Here is a 17201-nt window from a genome sequence, read left to right as displayed (position 1 = left end):
AAGAGGAGGATGGGTATAGGAAAAGAAAGGAAGAGTGAGGTAAAGAGATGAAGAAGTGGAAGAACAATATCACACAGGGCAGAGGAGGCAGCAACGGAGGAAGGAGCAAGAAGAGATGTAAATTCAGCTTGACACAGAAGTGCACATTTTCACAGTGGTAAGACAGACACTGTGCACTTTTCTTCTTGCTCATCGTCCACCCCCCCCCCCCCCCCCCAACTCCCCCAACTCCCCCTCCCCAGCCCCTACACCCCCTGTACGTAACCGTAACGACCAGTGTGATAATCTCAGCAAAGGTTAACAGTATACTGCCATTAGGAGACCGTGCAAAAGGCTTTTAACAGACAACCAAGCAGCTGTCTGCAGCAATTTACCACCAAATTTGAAGTGACTTTATATATCAGAAGGCATTTAATGTGCGGCCGAGGAGAGAAGTTCTCCCTCCGTGTCCCCTTTTTCTCTTTTGTTCCCCCGGCGGTGGGGAGATCACAGTGACATCTCCCTCTCGCCTCGGACTGAGGCACCTGGTCTGTCATTTCTCTAATGACGGTGGGGTGGAGGAGAAGAAGAAGAGGAGATTGGGGTTTAAAGGGAAGACGAAGAGAAGGAGGAGGTGTGGTGGTGGTGGAGGGGGGGATGTCTTCATTGTTTGAGACATGTCCTATGCTCTGTCAAAGGAAGCATAGATCTCCTCCTTTTTTTCCTTTCTTATCCTCCTGTGTGTCTTTTTCTCCGTGTCTGCCTCCCTTTACTCCTCCATCCCTCATTTTATTCCCTTACCTTTGCTGCTGTGGGGACCAATTTGGCTAAAATGGAACCTCTTCCTCATTTTTTTCTTAATTAAAATCTGAGAGCCTCCGCAGAGGTGGTGGTGGTGGTGGTGGTGGGGGGGTGGGGGGTTCCTCTGTCTGTGTGTGTGTGTGTGTGTGTGTGTGTGTGTGTGTGTGTGTGTTGTGCGTGCTGGTGGCAGATTGCCTGCGTTCCATTAGTCTTTCATTAGAGTGGGTGAAAATCAAACAAAGGCACCAGATTTTTTCAGTGATATAACAAGTCTATTGATATTATTCTTTTGTTTTTTTGTGAGTGTTTTTCTTTTGACAATTAGGCTACCCTACAAATCAGAAATTGATCCATTTTCAGCTTGATCAAAGCAGCTACCATGCTGCATTTTCAATTAAAAAAAAAAAAAAACAGCACAAAAAAAAAAAGAATACTTGGTAATACTTGGGTCTGAGTGATGCTTCTTGTGAAATAGTTTTTTGTTTTTTACCTTCCGAGGTAGAAACTGAGCTCTTTTGCTAAACATCGTGCTTGAGTGTGCGTGTGTGTGTGTTTCTGTGTGTGTGTGTGTGCGTGCTGGGACGGTCCCACAGGAGAACTAAGTTGCTCTGAGACATACCGGCCGCTCGCAGCGCAAATGGTAATAAGGCAGAGGGACAAACGCCCCCTCCTCCTCCTCCTCCTCCTCGTCTCCCTCCCTCCCTTCTCTTGCTCTGTGATGGCGCTTGCCCCCACCTTCCTGCCCCTAGCAGAGGTGTGTGTGTGTGTGTGTGTGTGTGTGTCTGAGAGAGAGAGAGAGAGAGAGAGAGAGAGAGAGAGAGAGAGAGAGAGAGAGGAAACGTGCGGCGCGATGTCATTGAGCATCTTAGCGGCACAGTTGACTCAGTTGAGCCTGTACCGACCCCGACACACACATAGATATACACACACACACAAACACACACTCCGGCTCAACTCGCTCAGAGAGTCACCGTCTCTTCCTCTCTCATACACACACTCACACACACACTTGCTCGCTCTCACATGCTCTCGCTCCTTCGCTCTCTCTTGCGCGCACTCACACACACACACACACACACACACACAAACACGCTCAGTTCAGTTCCTCAGCGGCTGCGGCGAAGAAGCACAGGAGTCAGAGAGAGAGAGAGAGAGAGGGGAAAAGAGAGAGAGAGAGGACAGGCGGCGGCACGGACGTCGAGAGAGGGACACAATCACAGAGAGAGAGAGAAAGAGAGAGAGAGAGAGTCAGAGAGAGAGAGAGAGGAGCGGGAGGCAGGGAGAGCTGGATAGCTGGTGGCTCACTCCCACACCTCATCTTCACTTTGCTGGGACAGACACAGAATTGATGGTAAGAGACATTCATGCGTCTTATCGGCTCAGCTGTTTGCTTTGCACGGAGCTGTTTACGGGACTTGTTTTGTGTTTTAGAAGAAGCTTTAAAAAGAAAAAAAGACAGCGTGACTTTTTTTTTAACACAGTTTTTTAAAGACGCTTTACGATCACCTTTTATTTTGAAAGTCTTTATTTACGTTTCGCGTTCAGTTGTTTGCGTGTAGTTTTTTTTCTTTTACTACGGATACCTATGTTGTTGTTTTTTTATTTTCTTGAAGACTTGCTTGTTATTAGGAAAAGACATCACTGATGACACAATTACACAGGTTTGTTTTTATCCTTATGTTCAGTGTTGAAGGAGCTGATGGCAGCTTCTTTAACTTTTCCTTTGCTACTTTTCTTTTTGAATTAATTTGACAGTATGTCACTGTGTGGACGTTTGCATGTTGTGCATGCAGGTGAACATGTGTTTCACCATTGTGTGTGTTTGCATGTAAGTGTGTGGTGAGTTCATGTTCAAGTACAAATTGACTGACAGATGGATTACAGCAAAAAAAAAAAAAAAAGAGAGAGCAAAAGTGAGGCCAGGCAACATCATGCACCCCTCCTCACTAATTCCCACAACCACCCCCCTTCTCCTCCTCCTCCTCCTTTTTTTTTTGTTTTACTCCATCCTTGCTCACCTTCTCATCAGCCCCCTCCTCACCTCCGTCCTTCTCCTCATCCCTCCTTGCCCCCCCAGTGCTCTGCTCATCTTGCCCTGTCCAAAGACGAGGCCCCGAGGAAATTCACCGCGAGCCCTCTCTCTTTCTCTCTCTTCACAAGAATTAACTCCACACACACTCACTCACACACACTCCTCCGCCACCAGAGCTGCCAAGAAACCTCACGCACACACACACACACACATCTACTCCCTCATTGACCCCCCTCTCCTTGCTATCCTCTTCAAGAAGCAGGACCGGTGTGAGACACACACAAAAAAAGAAAAATGGCAACACGACCCCAAAAGAACCCACCTTCACTGACTTTTTTCTCTTCTCTCCTCCTTCACACTCCCACATCCCTCCTGCCCTCCCTCTCTCTGTCTCTCCCTCTCTCTGTCTAAGTCCAAAGAGGCAGAGTTGGATGTGAGAGGCAGCGAGTGCGACACAGTCCCACCAGAGCCCAGCAGCACAGACCCAGAACCGGCCAGGCCACCTTCAGCCAAGGCAAACGGACCCAACGGCACTGCTGGTGTTTACACGAGCATCCCTTCCAGTAGCCACAGTAGCAACAGCAGCAGCAGCAGCAGCACCACCACCACCACCTCCACCTCCACCTCCAGCAGCAGCAGCAGAAGTGGTCTGGGTGGCATTAGCATCGTTAGCAGCAGCGCTGAGGGAGCAGGCGAAAGCTCCATGCAGTTCAGCACCAGACCGCCTAGTGCTGAGCAGCCGGGCTTCATGGGGACATGGCAGCAGCAGAGCACTGACAGCAACCTCCTCTACAGAATGTCCCAGCAGGTACGTCAGCCCTCATCCTCTCCATGTCTGCCTCCCCTTCTCTTCTCTCCTCCACTGTTGTCAGTCTACTGTACAACCAGCCACCAAACTTTTTTTTTTATTTTTTCCTCCAGTGGTGTACGTTTACACATTTGCTTGTTGTGTTTCTTACTATCTATTGGTGTGTTATGTGGAAAAAACAGAGTGTCTGTATGTGTGCCAGGAGCTGTGTGTGTATGTGTAATTTGTGTGATATGGTTGTGATTGTGGACAGTGTCTGGTTTGTTATATTTCAAATTGAGGAATTCTTACATGCAATTGCATTTTTTTTTGCAACCACTTTTATAATATATCAGATTTGATGTTTGTGTGTGTGTGTGTGTGTTTTGGAGCTGTTGTTTTACACACACCATGCCTGAAAAGTGTTTCCAGCCTCTGTGTGTGTTCCTTCTAATTTAACTAATTCAATGCATGAGTCATTTCCTTCCCTCTAAAATAACCCCAAACAGCAGATTTTGGTGTATTTGTAAAAACACACATTTTAATGCAAAAAAAAAAAGAAGAAAAGAAAAGAAAAGAAAAAAGAAATTCGACCACTACCAGATAAAGCATTTATCTCACCATTTGATGGATTATCCCTGTCTGGATTCGTTACTTACATGCTTAAGTCTCCGTTAATTGGTCTATGAGCGGTGTGGAGTTTAAAAGCAAGCAATAGCAGTGTTTTGGTAACCTCGGTGCCGATAAAGACTCGGGAAGGGGCACCCCTCTGGGACCGGCTAATTGACTTCATGTGGCCGAGGCAGGAAGCCCCTTGCGCGGCTACAGAACAGCAGAGGAGCCGCGAACGAACACAAGCTCCCCTGGAAAAAGTAATGATGATCCATCGGCTGAGGAAAAGTCCACATTTCCTCCCGACATTTCTCGCCTGTTATCGTGGATGTTACTCTTGTTTTGATGCTTTTTTACTTATTTTATGTTATTTTATTATTTTCCTTTTTTTTTTTTACGAAAAAGTAGAACCCCATTTAGAAGAGTTACTTTTTAAAAGGCAGGGAGGTAGAGGAGAGGTTGTGGTTTGGTCAGATAAATGTCAGGTAAGGAGTGGTGGGAAGAGGACTGGGAGTCAAGTTTGTGTGTATGTGTGTGTGTGTGTGTGTGTGTGTGTGTGTGTGTGTGTGTGTGTGTGTGTGTGTGTGTTAGTGTGTGCGCGCGTGAGTGTGTGTCCGTTCGCGCGCACATGTGTGAGGGGGAAACAGTAAAGATAGAGGATGGTTGTTAGGCAGCAGTTGATCATAGCGGGACCTGCAGGCGCTCCGTACCATGCACACGCTGTTACGCACTCAGGCCATTGCGGCTCTTGCGCAACAGCTTCGCCGTGAGTCTGTGTTGTAAACGACGAGAAACTTACTCTGTCACCTTGCCCGCACTTTTCAAGCGTGTTCAGTCTCTTCCTCCCTTTCTTTCCTTTTTTTCCCTCCAAATCCCAGAGGTCCAATCGTGGAGGTGAAACTGATGTGTTGAGACTAAAACATGCTCCGGTGTAACTTTTGGGAATAGCACATTTTAAAACAGCTTTTCCCGAGATTGTTTTGTGTGTGTGTGTGTGTGTTTTTTTTTCCTTAAATGAAATATATCAGATTTACAGCATTTCAAATGAATCGTATCCCGGTCATTGTCATGCAGCCTCCTATTTCCCCCCCTTTTCTGAAATTCTCCTAAAGAAAAGAAAATCTTACTAGCGATTGATAAGTGATTTGGAAGAGATGGGTGCGCTGTATCCAGAGAGGAGAAGGACAAGGAGGAGGAGAGGGAGGAAGAGGAGGAGGAGAGCGCTCCTCTTCCTCTCTCGGTGCAGGAGCAGGTGGATGGGCCCCTGTGCTCAGCATCTGCTGGGACCCCACGTTTTGCATCCCCCCCAATCCCTTTTACAAATGCGCACCGTTGTTTCAATATAATCAGCTGTGGGACTCGCTGTTATTTATCCTTCCTCGCACCACTTAGAAGACATCTTCCCATGTTTAGTAGGCATGACATAAATTCTCCGAAGGAAGCCTTGTTCCTTGACAGACTCGCCTTATTGGAATCTAACCGATAATGACTTTGTGTTTGCCGAGGCTGGCGCACCCTGGGGTGTTGAGAGGAGAGAAATGGGTTATGGGCTTGTGTTTCAAAATCTCCCCTCTTTCTTTCTCTCTCTTTCTCTCTCTCTCTCTTACTCTCCCTTCAAGATCAACAAGGTGGCACACGGGACGCGGTGTTTTATTTTATTTATTTTTTATATAGGAGCCAAATTATATTTCCATCTGATCGATAGAGACGCAAAACAGCTCTGCGCCGTGTTTCTGCAGGACAGATGCGGCTGTGGTGGTGAGGAGGTGCAGGGCATCTCCAAAGCCACAAACATTTTGTTCATGTTTCTCTCACGCACGCAAAAAAGAAAGACTGAAATGAGAGAGAGAGAGAGAGGGGAAAAAAACTTTAACGTGAGTGTCTGATTTTAAATGGCAAAATAAGCAGCAGGTGTCTGATCATCTCGCTGCAGAAGCATCACTGACCGAAGACGGTGGAGAAAGCAGAGCAAAGATTTGAATGATCAAATCATAAATCAGTTGATGTGATGTTGCACCTGCCTCTTTCAGCGTAAAGGGACTGACCTATATATATGTAAAAAATAAAAAATAGAGATCTATTTGAAATCGAATAACACCTAAAATCTGATCGATTGATCACCTCTGTGACTGACTCCTACATTTGAGACAATTTCATATTTTTCATTTAGTCTCAGAAATGTATTCAGAAGGAATAATGTCATGCATTTACACAGGCCTGTTCAGTGAGACGTTCAATGACTCGTTTCCCTGCCCTATATTTTACTGTGCTTTTACAAGCTGGGTGGGAACTGGTAGAAAAACGCAGGTGAAATTCATACATTTCTTTTATGTTTTATTAACTTTGCAGGTGTTAAGATTACATATTGACAACCTCATTTATGCAGTCGCTTCTAGTTGTTGTGTGTTTCTTTAAACTAACGAAATTAACACGAGTGGCGATGGAGGCATTTCTGTGGGTGAATAATTTACACCTTTCATAACAGGCCTTAATAGGCTTTTAATCTTTGAAGAAACTTTTTTTCTCTCTCTTTCTAAGTCACATATGAGATTCACAGCCTTCATAATCCACACAAGTGTCAACAGGAAACAGCATAAACAGCGTGCAATTTAAATGAAATCAATGGGATGGATTCGATAAATACCCTGCCTATTTTCCTCAGAAATCGGTGCACATTTAATACAAAACACTCCAACAGGGAACTTTCAGAATTGTTTTTTTAGAGGGGGTGGGGGGGGAGAAAAAAAATGTACAAACATTAATTAGTTGAGAGTTGAATTATTTCCCAGACATTACGGAGTGATAATATTTGGAGCCTTAATTGACCCGCTGCTGTACATGCGTGGCTATGAATATCGACCCTTGCAAGTTAAAAACCCCGGAGTTAAGTGATGCTACGAGCCTAATTGGTTCATCAGGGATAATTCCTCCACAATACATGAGCCGCAGGCCGCGTCTTTTTTATTTTATTTTACGTTTTTTTTCTGCTTCAGGTCGGAGGAATGATGTGGGAACAATTCAGGGATTACAAGGGCTCGTAAAAAATGTGCCTTCACTTCCACCTGAGGATCTGATGCTGCCACCCAGGCTCACAGCACACCTCGGAGACAAAAAAAATAAACAATAAAAAAGAAAGAAAGAAATCAGTGCATGTCTTCAATCTGAAACCTTCTCTAAAATAGCCTCTTCCTTTTCTTTTTGCAAGGGTGCTGTAACGCGGCTTCCTTTGAAGTGCGACAGGTCGACTATGGGCCGAGACCTGGAAGAGGTACAGTGGCTTTATACAGCTCGCCTGGCTTCTGTCTGCTCTCAGTGCTGCCTGCTCCATCCTGCACCGAGCCTCTTGTAACCACATAGAAAACCAGGAATTTACAAAGGTTTATAATGGAGAACATGAATTATATAATGTCGAATTTTATATAATACTAGCAATAATAATAACAATAACATAATAATAATAATAACAATAATAATAATAATAATAATAATACAATTTTATAAAAAAAAAGATGTTTAATCTTTACTAAATTTCACTAAATTTTTCTTTTATTTTGAAATCTGAATGCATGCAGCATTTTCCTTGTCCTCATTATCACTTACAAATTTAAGATTTAAGATTTTTTTTTAGCTTCATTAAAATTCAGCTAAAATGCAGGAAATTATTATGAGAAAATCAATATTTAGATATATTTATAAGTGTAATTTTTTTTTCTTAATACAAAATAAATGTGCGGTGATTAGTTTAGATCAGTTTCTTTTAAAGACAGTGTCAAATTGTTAACAACATAAAAGCATTTTGGCATTGATCATACAAATATGTTAGTTTTGTAGAGTTATAAAAAAATATTACCCTGTGTCTAATCTAAATTTCTAATCTCTGGCATCAGTTCTTCCATTTACATCTTTCTTTTATATTTTCTTGTGTTTTCATAGCTTGTATGTGCCATATTCTAACTTTTCATCGAGATCAGTGATATTTGTTGATTCTCTTCCCCATTTCCTGAATGCACGGTGCAGCATATACAGTCCTGTGTGTTTGTGTTAAACCACTGAAAGTGAGTGCTGTGAGCTCTGAGGGCACGATGACAGACATATTTATGGAATAACATGCTCTGCTTTGTTTTGTTTGAGTGAAGAAATGGGGTTGTTATTATCCTCCTCAGTGCAGATCACAGAGTGTGCTAATCTGCCTATTAACACACTGATACACTTACAGCGATGTGTGTGTGTGTGTGCGTGTGTGTTTGCACACACATTGTCTTACACAGTGGGGTACAGACATGCTGCATGTTGCATATGTGCTGCACATGCATTGCTTCTTACCATTGTGTGGGACTGGGAAGGCAGTGATTTGATGCATATGTGTAGCATTATCCACAGTGAGTGAGCGTGTGTGTTTGTGTGTCGCTACACTCCACTGTTATTATTTCCATGTCTGTCTTTGATGGGTCGTTGCACACAGAGCATATGGATGCCTATACGTACATGTATCTGGTGTCAAGTGTGTGTGTGTGTCTGACGCTGAAGTTTATGTGTGTGCATGTGTGCGTTAAAGGCATTCGTGTCTGTGCTTTTGCCATTTATTTTTCTGAGTGGGTGGCTAAATACTCATATGCCAGTTGTGTGAGTGTGTGTCTGTGTGTGTGCATGCTAGAGTGTGTGTGAGAGAGAGAGTGCAGTTTTGCGAGTGTGTGTCCTCTCCCTCTGTGTGTGTGTGTGTGTGTTTCTGTGTGTTGGCTCTGGCTCCATGTGTGTGCGGGTGCGAGGTGAAGTGTCTCTTGGCTGGCCTTGGCTAGAGAGCTGGAGGAGAGCAGAGGTGAAAGAGGAGATTTGCAGAAAAGACACGCACCGCTTCCCCCATTACTACTTTTTCTTTTTCTTCCTCTACTACGTCTCTGTCTCTCACTGCTTCTTCTTCTTCTCTCACTGTCTTTTCCTTCCTTCTCTTTATCCTCCACACACCAACCCCCTCTTCCCCGCCTCTCGACTAGCTTTCCTACTTAAAACTACATCTTCACCACCAATCCTCCAGATGCTAAATCAGATCGGTTTATTCTGCAGCTACTGTCTTCATAGAGAGGGCTCTTGTGATTGAAGCCGTGTAACAGAGCAGCATTTTGGGTGTTGCAGTAGCACGTGCAACCCACAGGAACAACTGTTAGAAGGAGCACAATGTTTCTCAAAGCTCCTTATTCACCAGCAAAGCTACTATTTCACAGCGCCTGTCCTCAACTGTAAAGTTGTGGTCGTCTCTATTGCTGTTTAATGTACTTATTGCAGTGCTACCGGCCAGTTTAGAAGGTCCAGATAACATTAGCAGCACTGGAAAAAAAAAAAAAAAGGCCACAGTGGCATTCAGTCAGCGGGCATCTCCCTCAGTCTTTGTGCATATGCAGTCATGATGATGTGAGTGTTTCCTGAAGGCAGCATTATTTCTGCAGGAGAGAGCACAGAAATGTACGACTAAGACTGAGTGGGAAGGTGGCGGCAGCTACTTGTATATTTACCGTATATGTGTGTGTGTGTGCACTATTAAGAGCCCATCTAGTTTGACGGAGTAGGAGGATGCACAAGGTCCCATTCATGCTGTGGTCCCCACTATATTTACCCAGGCACCAACCAGGGAGATATGACGTCCGCAACATTTTTACTTTAAACTCGTTTCAACTGGCTTTTTAATTTCTTCTTCTTTTTTTTTCTTTTTAAATAATTGACTCACAAGCATATCCGTTTGCTTTTATTGAAACCTGAAGATATATTAACATAATCAGTTTCCCTGTCATGACATTTAATACATATTTTTCTGTTTTACATACCAAAGACATTTCAATGGATAAAATCAATACCCGTGATTTTAAATCCGTCAGTGCTTTCTGTTTTTCTGGTGTATTATAATGTCAGACTTTTGAGGAAATCCGTCAGCAGGTCTCCTCATGCAGATATCTCCGTCCTCCTTTCTTGACTTCATCATCTTTTACTTTCCTAACCTTTAGAAAAAAATTCAAATTTTTATCTTTATAGTATATGCATGAGCTTGCTAAGAAAAAAAAATAAAACACCCCACACATGGCCATGATCATGTGTGACCTGGGTCATACAGTAACCTCTGTAGCTCTGCAGCAATGCCCTGCAGGACCAGCGTTATGGATAAGCACCGACCCCGAGTCTGCGTGCACGACCCGGGGCAACCAGCGATCAATAAGCATCATGTGAGCATCACTCACGGCCTCCATGTCAGCTGTTTCCTGTTTGTCCTGAGGAGACGGCTGCCTTGCTGCCATGGTGAATGCCAGAATAATGGGGAGGACACAGAGCAGTGTAGAGAGACGCTATCACGGAAGTCAAAAAGGGTTTCTTTATCATATGTCTGGCAGGGCAGTGTACCGCGTGTTTTATGTGTGTGTTGAGCGCTGAGGAACGATAGAAATGCAGAGCCATCTGCTCTCCTCTTATCAGGGGGCTGAGTGGTGAAATCTACTGTAGCTGAGTCGTTCCCAGGGATTGGTTTTAGTCCTGTGTGGGCATGTGTATGCAAAAGGAAAGAAATGCAATATACTTTTCCTTCTGTTGTTTACTATCTCATTTTATTATGCAAAACATTTTCGACAGTATGGCTAATGATTGGTTTTAAATAAATCTAATGTGGGTAGAGCCTGGTGATGTGATTAGACCCTCAATGTTATGTACAAAACTACATCTCAAATTGGATGGAAAAGTGTGAATTTCCCTGTACAGTTTTGCACTATTTTGTGTGTGTTTCTTTAAAAACATTAATGAGATATATTTAGTAGGATCTGTTTTCAGTTTCTTTCCCGGTGCACACTGCACTCTTTACACCCTGTTTTTCCGTCTTTCATTTTCTAGCTTTCTTTCTAAAGAAGGCCTGCTGGTTATTTGTCTTTGGGGTAGTTTCCTGCAGAGGGGAGAAGTCGCCGGTGTGAAGAGGAAGTGTGTGTTTGAAGGGCCGGTCGCTCAGGATGTCACCACCCCGCCAGTGGCTAATGAGGGGGACATGAGCATAGAGCCAGGGCAGCCACACACACACACACACACACACGCACACACACACACACACACATATACACAATCTGACACAGCAGGAATGCAGCAGCTGTCACCAAGGTCCGGGCAGTTATGAAAGCGTTGAAGTATAGTTGTGTCTTTTGTGCATCTATGTGTGTGTGTGTGTGAGTGTGAAGTGGCACTACTTGGGGTCATGGGGGGATTAAGGGCTGGGAGGGGCCCGTGTTGGCTTCAGTGACCCACAGATTGCCACCGGTGGAGAGGATCATCACACATAATTGACTTAAGTGAAAAGAGAAAGAGCGAGTCAGAGGAAACGTACACATTTGGCGGCGGCCTGCGGTATTTTAGGACATGACCATATGGCTGAGACATTGTTGAGAGAGGCTGTTCTTTCCCGTTGTGTGTCCAGAGGAAGGTGACATTAGGTGTGACCTGCGCTAAGTGACAGGAACTCGGGCATACTTTCACCACGGCTTCTCCCTTTTCCTGTTATTCCTCAACTCCTGTTATTTTGTTTTCCTTGGAGCTGCGCCAGCTCAACGGGCAAAATCGACAGCCTACTATTTTTACATCCGTCTTTAAGGACCCCATGTCTGCTCGCTCTGCCTGCCAATTTGCCCCATCAGCAGTGGCAACGAAGAGACAAGCTCTCAAGGCACCGAGCCTTTCATTTTTCTCTTAGCGATGTGGCTAATGCTGTCACTGTTATTTGAAAAAGCACTCAGGGTGAATTGCTATTATTATTGTTAAAACCATCATCATCATCAGGCTTATTTATGGTTATGGATAATGATGGTAATTTTGTTCAGAGCCTACAGTTGACTCCCTCTCTTTCGCCTGCTAATCTGACACTGCTGTGTTAGAGAGAGAGAGTGTGTGTGTGTGTGTGTGTGTGTGTGTGTATTTGTTTGTGCTGCACATTTTCAATGTGCTGGCAAATTACCAAAGTTGTTGTGGAAAGAAAATAGTTCTTCCAGCAGGTAACAGCGATTTCACATCTCACATGTGAGGTGAATAAATCCATTACATCTCCTAATGCATATGTTGAACTCTGTGGCTTGGTGTGTATGTGCAGGAGGGACAGGCCTCCTCTCCCATCCACTATTTTCTGTATCATTGCTTTTTCTCAGCCTTTTCTCGCTCTCATGTTTTACTCTCCATCTATCTCCGCGCTCTTGTTCTGTTCTGTCTCCAGCTTACCGTGGAGATTTGATTGCTAGAGGCCCGGGGAGGATTTTAGGGAGGTTCTGGAGAAGGGAGGCTAGTGGTACAGGCTGTGGTAGGCTTGTAGCCAACGTACACACACACACACACACACACACACACACAAAGATATGCAGTCTGACAGACACAGATACCCACTTTCACACACTCGTATTTTGTCTTGTCGTCATGCAGATTGTGTAAATTGCTTTCTTACCACGTTGTCATTTTAACCCCCTAAAAAAAAAAAGTTCAAGTCTAAACTCATTAGCTACTTTTTGTTGTGAGCAAAGTGTTAAAAGCAACATGTGTAAGCATTTGTTTGTGCTCTCTGCTGACTTTGTAAAGATGTTTGCTCTGTTGGATTAATAACATTTAATGGCCACTGTTAAATGCAGCTGCCTTGGCATCCCACAGCTCGTGTTTTTCTGGCAATCTGAGACTCTGGGTGGCTTTTGTTTTTTGTGAGTGGTGGTGTGTGTATACCACCGTGCGTAAGTGTGTGTGTGTGTGTGTGTGTGTGTGAGAGTGTGTGTGGGCTGGATGGGAAAGGCATTGTGTGTTGTCACTGAGCATACCTATTCACTTGGATGTGACCACCACACACACACACACACACACACACACAAGATGAATTGAAGCCGTCTGCATGTGAGATGATCACGTATCGAGCAGCGGCGTTCTTCACTTCTAACAATCCATAATGTCAATTAAGTCACAAATGATCTAATTAGCCTACTGTGATAGACATCAATTGGTCTGACCCCATATCCACGGCAAACAGCCAGGGGTGGGAGGCCGCCACATGCACGACCTCTGGCACCCGCACATTGTTTGGCCCGTTCGCCTCTTGTGACATTTATTGTTGCAATTGAGGTGACGGCGTCGCTCCCTAACAACGGGACAAAGTGAGAATTCTTGTAAGGAAAAGTTAGTTTTTTTGTGTGTGTTAGAAGCTAGAGATGTATTTGTGTTGTTGACACACACACACACAAATGTGTGCAGGCACACGTACGGCCGAGCACACATGTATACTGTTGATGTTTTCTCTGGTAAATGGCCTGAGCTGCCTCTTCCATTGTCGGGAAACACACTCAGCGATAAGTGCTTTGTTGGAGCGTTGTCCGCTGCATGATGTGTGTGACTCTGACTGGCATTTAATATTTCATGGCATTTAATCCATTTGATATGTTTCCTCCAAATACAAAAAAAAATCACCAGCTTTTGTTTGGTTTATCCAGGCCATTACTTCGGAGCTTGTTGATCAGTTTAGATTTGTAAAAGGTGCCAACATGGGATTTATCAGCTGCATTTTCTGCTATTTTTCCACACCACAGTTGCAATGGTGAATTTAACTTGTTTGTCTAAAACTAGGCCTCCTGAGGGCAAAAATATGATCCTTTGTGCCTGATCACTGTGCAACCAAATATCTCAATAACATTAATAATAAAAAATATCACAAGCAAAAGGGCTGTGAGATTTATTGCAGGGGTAAAAAAAAATAAATGAGAGCACTTAAAAGAGCAGTCAGGTTTACAGGATGCAGTGGCTAAGAAAGATAGCGCATTATGACAAAGAAGAGTAAAAGGAGCCGACAGCTCGAGCATCAGTCAGGAGGTGAGGAGGAGGCTCTCTTTGAGATCAATTGGTAATAGGCTGAAGTCACAGGGGCGATTAGAGGCGTCGACTTGCCTGTGTTGTAAATGCTGTCAGATCGGTTAAAGGAAGCCTAATACCTCTCAGGTTGAAAGCTGTAATAACATCAACTGTAACTGGATCCGCGGGGAAGTGCAAGCGAGTTTGCGTGTGTGTGCGTGCGTGCGTGTTTGAGTGAGTGGAAAAGGAACGAGAGGAAGGCGAAAGTATTTCATTGTGTGTCTAATGCCTAGGTGTGCGTGCGTCGGTCTGTGTGTATGTGCGTGGCATAAAGCAGCAGCAGCAGCAGCAGCAGCAGCAGCATGCATAAAGGCGAGAGCCGCGGGGTTGCTCCTGGCATTTTTTCAGCCACCAGATGCCTGTCACTGCTTTAAGAAAAAAAAAAAGAGCAGGGGTGAAGAGGGGGAGAAGGACAAAGAGGAGGGGAGGGCAGAGGGGAGGGGATGGAGGGGGGGCCACCGCTGTTCAAATCATGTCACGTAGCGCTAATTCATCCAGCCTCATTAGAGAGAGGAAAGGGACCAGAGGGCCTCTCTCAGGACAGGGCCCGGGCTCACACACACACACACACACACACAGATATATGCATACACACATTGTCTCAGTTTTTCTTTGGCACATACTTACACACAGATGCAATTTCTCTCTTCCTCACACACACACACACTCGCACACATACACAGACATACATACACAGATGACACTGGCACATGGCGCAGTGCGGGGGCAGTTTGGGGAATAGAAAATTGCCTTCTCAGGAAGGCCCTGGCCAATTAAGGACCTGACCGTATTGAATGTCAAGTGTTAATTTAGCCCCCCCTCCCACCCCACCCCCCATTCCCTCCCACCCTCCCTCCAACCCCACACCCTCACCCCTCAATTTCCCAGCAGTGGTGGTGGTGGCGGAGGGAGCAGTGTGTGCGCGCGTGTGTGTGTGTGTCCCAGAGATGAGCAAATACATGTCAAGCCAAAGTTGATTGCCTGCTCCGTATTATGTGTCGCAGACAAGTGGCAAATGTGCTCCCTCCTTTTAGCCTTTCACGTACCCCCTGAGGGACGCCGCGATGGAAGGAGGAGGAGAGAGGGAGGATTAACTGTACCGCAGTGATAAGAATGGGGGGTTTTACACTGGGGAAGACGGGGCGGGGAGTGAAGGGGACAGACAGACAGAGAGAGAGAAGTAGAAAGAGGGCAGAGGGTTTGTTTGATCTCATAGGACTGGGTAGTGACTTTGATAGTCTTTTAATTGCCTTCCTTTTTCTGCAGAGGTGACGTGCCTGGTAGTGGAGTAAATACTTTTAAATAGAGGGATGAGTACATTTTCTAAAGTTTATAGAGCCATTTATTAAAAAAAAAAAAAAATCCATTAACTTTATCAGAAACTTTAAATGATCTCAACATGATGGCTGTGTATTACACTCTCAGCCGTTGGCATGGTCCAGGGGCAGGCAAGGTTGTTTGTGAGGTGGACTGATGGTAAATGCCCACCTCCTTACCTCCATGATCTAATAGACATCCACTTAGTCTTAATGGGCAGATTCCCTTTCTCCTCTCGTGATGACTGTTGCACTCTTCAAAAGGTGGAATTGCCAGCTTGTCTTTCCTATCAGCCCCCCCCCCTCACCCCCTCCCTCTGTTAAGCATCCGTATCTCATGTTCACTACCTCTCTCTTAGACGGAGGCGAGTATTTCTGACAAAATAAATATTAATGCATCGCTCACATTCACACCACCAGCGCCAACTCTCCTGCTTTAACCAGCCCTCTGGCTACATTATGTTAGTCAGGGCCCTTTTGTTTTACATTCATGTCGGTCTATTTACGTAAACGTATGTGCCTGAGTTGCTGTGTGTGTGTGTGTGTGTGTTTATGTGTGTGTGTGTCTGGTGATAGTAGTGATGTTGTGAAATTGAATAGAGAGGGTAAGTATTGATCATTTCCCCCTGTGTGTTATTAGTGCCTGCTGCTACTGACAGAGAGAGCATGAGCCACCCGCACAAACACATACATACACACACTTCCACACACACACACTGCCATGTTTACTCAAGAAATACAGTATGTTGTTTGCATGTTTTGACAACTGTAATACATTGCGTCAACAGGGAAAAAGTATACTTTACTGCTACATAATATTTTATGGAAATATCAACATTATTGCCCGGAGCCCGGTGGTGGAAACCTGTAAAATTACAGCTCTGGTAATGTTATGACAGACCAGGCTATGTGTCATTGACTTATATGCGTCAAGGGTCTTTTCAAATAGAGCCAATTTTTGTCTTCTCAGCCATGCACACATTTCAGTTCTTTATTATTACAATCTGTTTTGTCAATCTGCTGTAAGTGATAGCACGTTTTAAGGTCACAGTGAAGCGTAATTCAGTCTCTGATCACTGATACCCAAACAGCCACCCGTACAGGCCTCCAGGGCGAGGGGGGAGAGGGAGGGCGTTAAAGCCCAGTGTAAGTGCTCTGTCTCTGGGTAGATAGTGATGCCTGCGAGGCCTCTGGAGCTCCAGTGGTCAGCCAGGACTGAGAAGTCTGTCAAGCTCTAATTGATCACCCTGACCTGGGGAGCTGAGGAGAAAGGGAAGAGAAGGGTGTGGAGGGATGAAATAGATAAGGCTGAAGGCAAAAGAAAGAAAAAGAGAGAAGGAAAAAAGAAGAAATTGTGCGACTGGTGGCTTAATCTCTCTGGACTGGCCATTTTTCCCCTCTGGATGATAGATATCGTAGGCCTAGCGTGTGACACAGATGGATAATGCAGGCGTCTGGGGTGATAGAGTTATAAATTAACACATTACTGGACCTTAATGTGGACTACTGTGGACGACCCCACACCAACATCATCAACCCTCCAGGCGCGCACACGCACACATACACACACACACACACACACACACACACACACACACACAAACACGCCTACAGTCTCACTGATGCGTCTAGCTGAGCTCAGGGTGCGGATTGTACTCCTCAAGTGGCATTGATTTGTTAAAGTGCTGAATTAGCAGGAGCAGTCCAGCTGCTGGCACTTCTCGACTTTCTTTCTCTCCCTTTTTTCTGTATTTTACAATTTTGCTCTCCTAACTTCTTCTCCTCACTC

General features: G+C 44.8%; 1 protein-coding gene across 5 annotated transcripts in view; it reads left to right on the top strand.

The window, feature by feature from the left end:
* The window catches only part of bnc2 (basonuclin zinc finger protein 2), a 160815-nt gene that overhangs the window by 65661 nt on the left and 77953 nt on the right, over positions 1-17201 (top strand). For 2 of the 5 annotated variants that reach the window (XM_085780829.1, XM_085780874.1), the window contains exons 2-3: positions 3225-3620; positions 7417-7479. In XM_085780829.1, coding sequence (XP_085636955.1) covers positions 3225-3620; positions 7417-7479 — 459 coding nt within the window. Of the gene's footprint in view, positions 1-1694; positions 2132-3224; positions 3621-7416; positions 7480-17201 lie in introns of those variants that run through there. The other 3 variants (XM_085780838.1, XM_085780856.1, XM_085780847.1) reach the window with 3 other exon arrangements.

Source organism: Trachurus japonicus, chromosome 1 (assembly GCF_045865225.1).
Source record: "Trachurus japonicus isolate A0001 chromosome 1, Traja_1.0".
NCBI lineage: Eukaryota > Metazoa > Chordata > Actinopteri > Carangiformes > Carangidae > Trachurus > Trachurus japonicus.
This window is presented reverse-complemented; position numbering and strand designations above follow the sequence as displayed.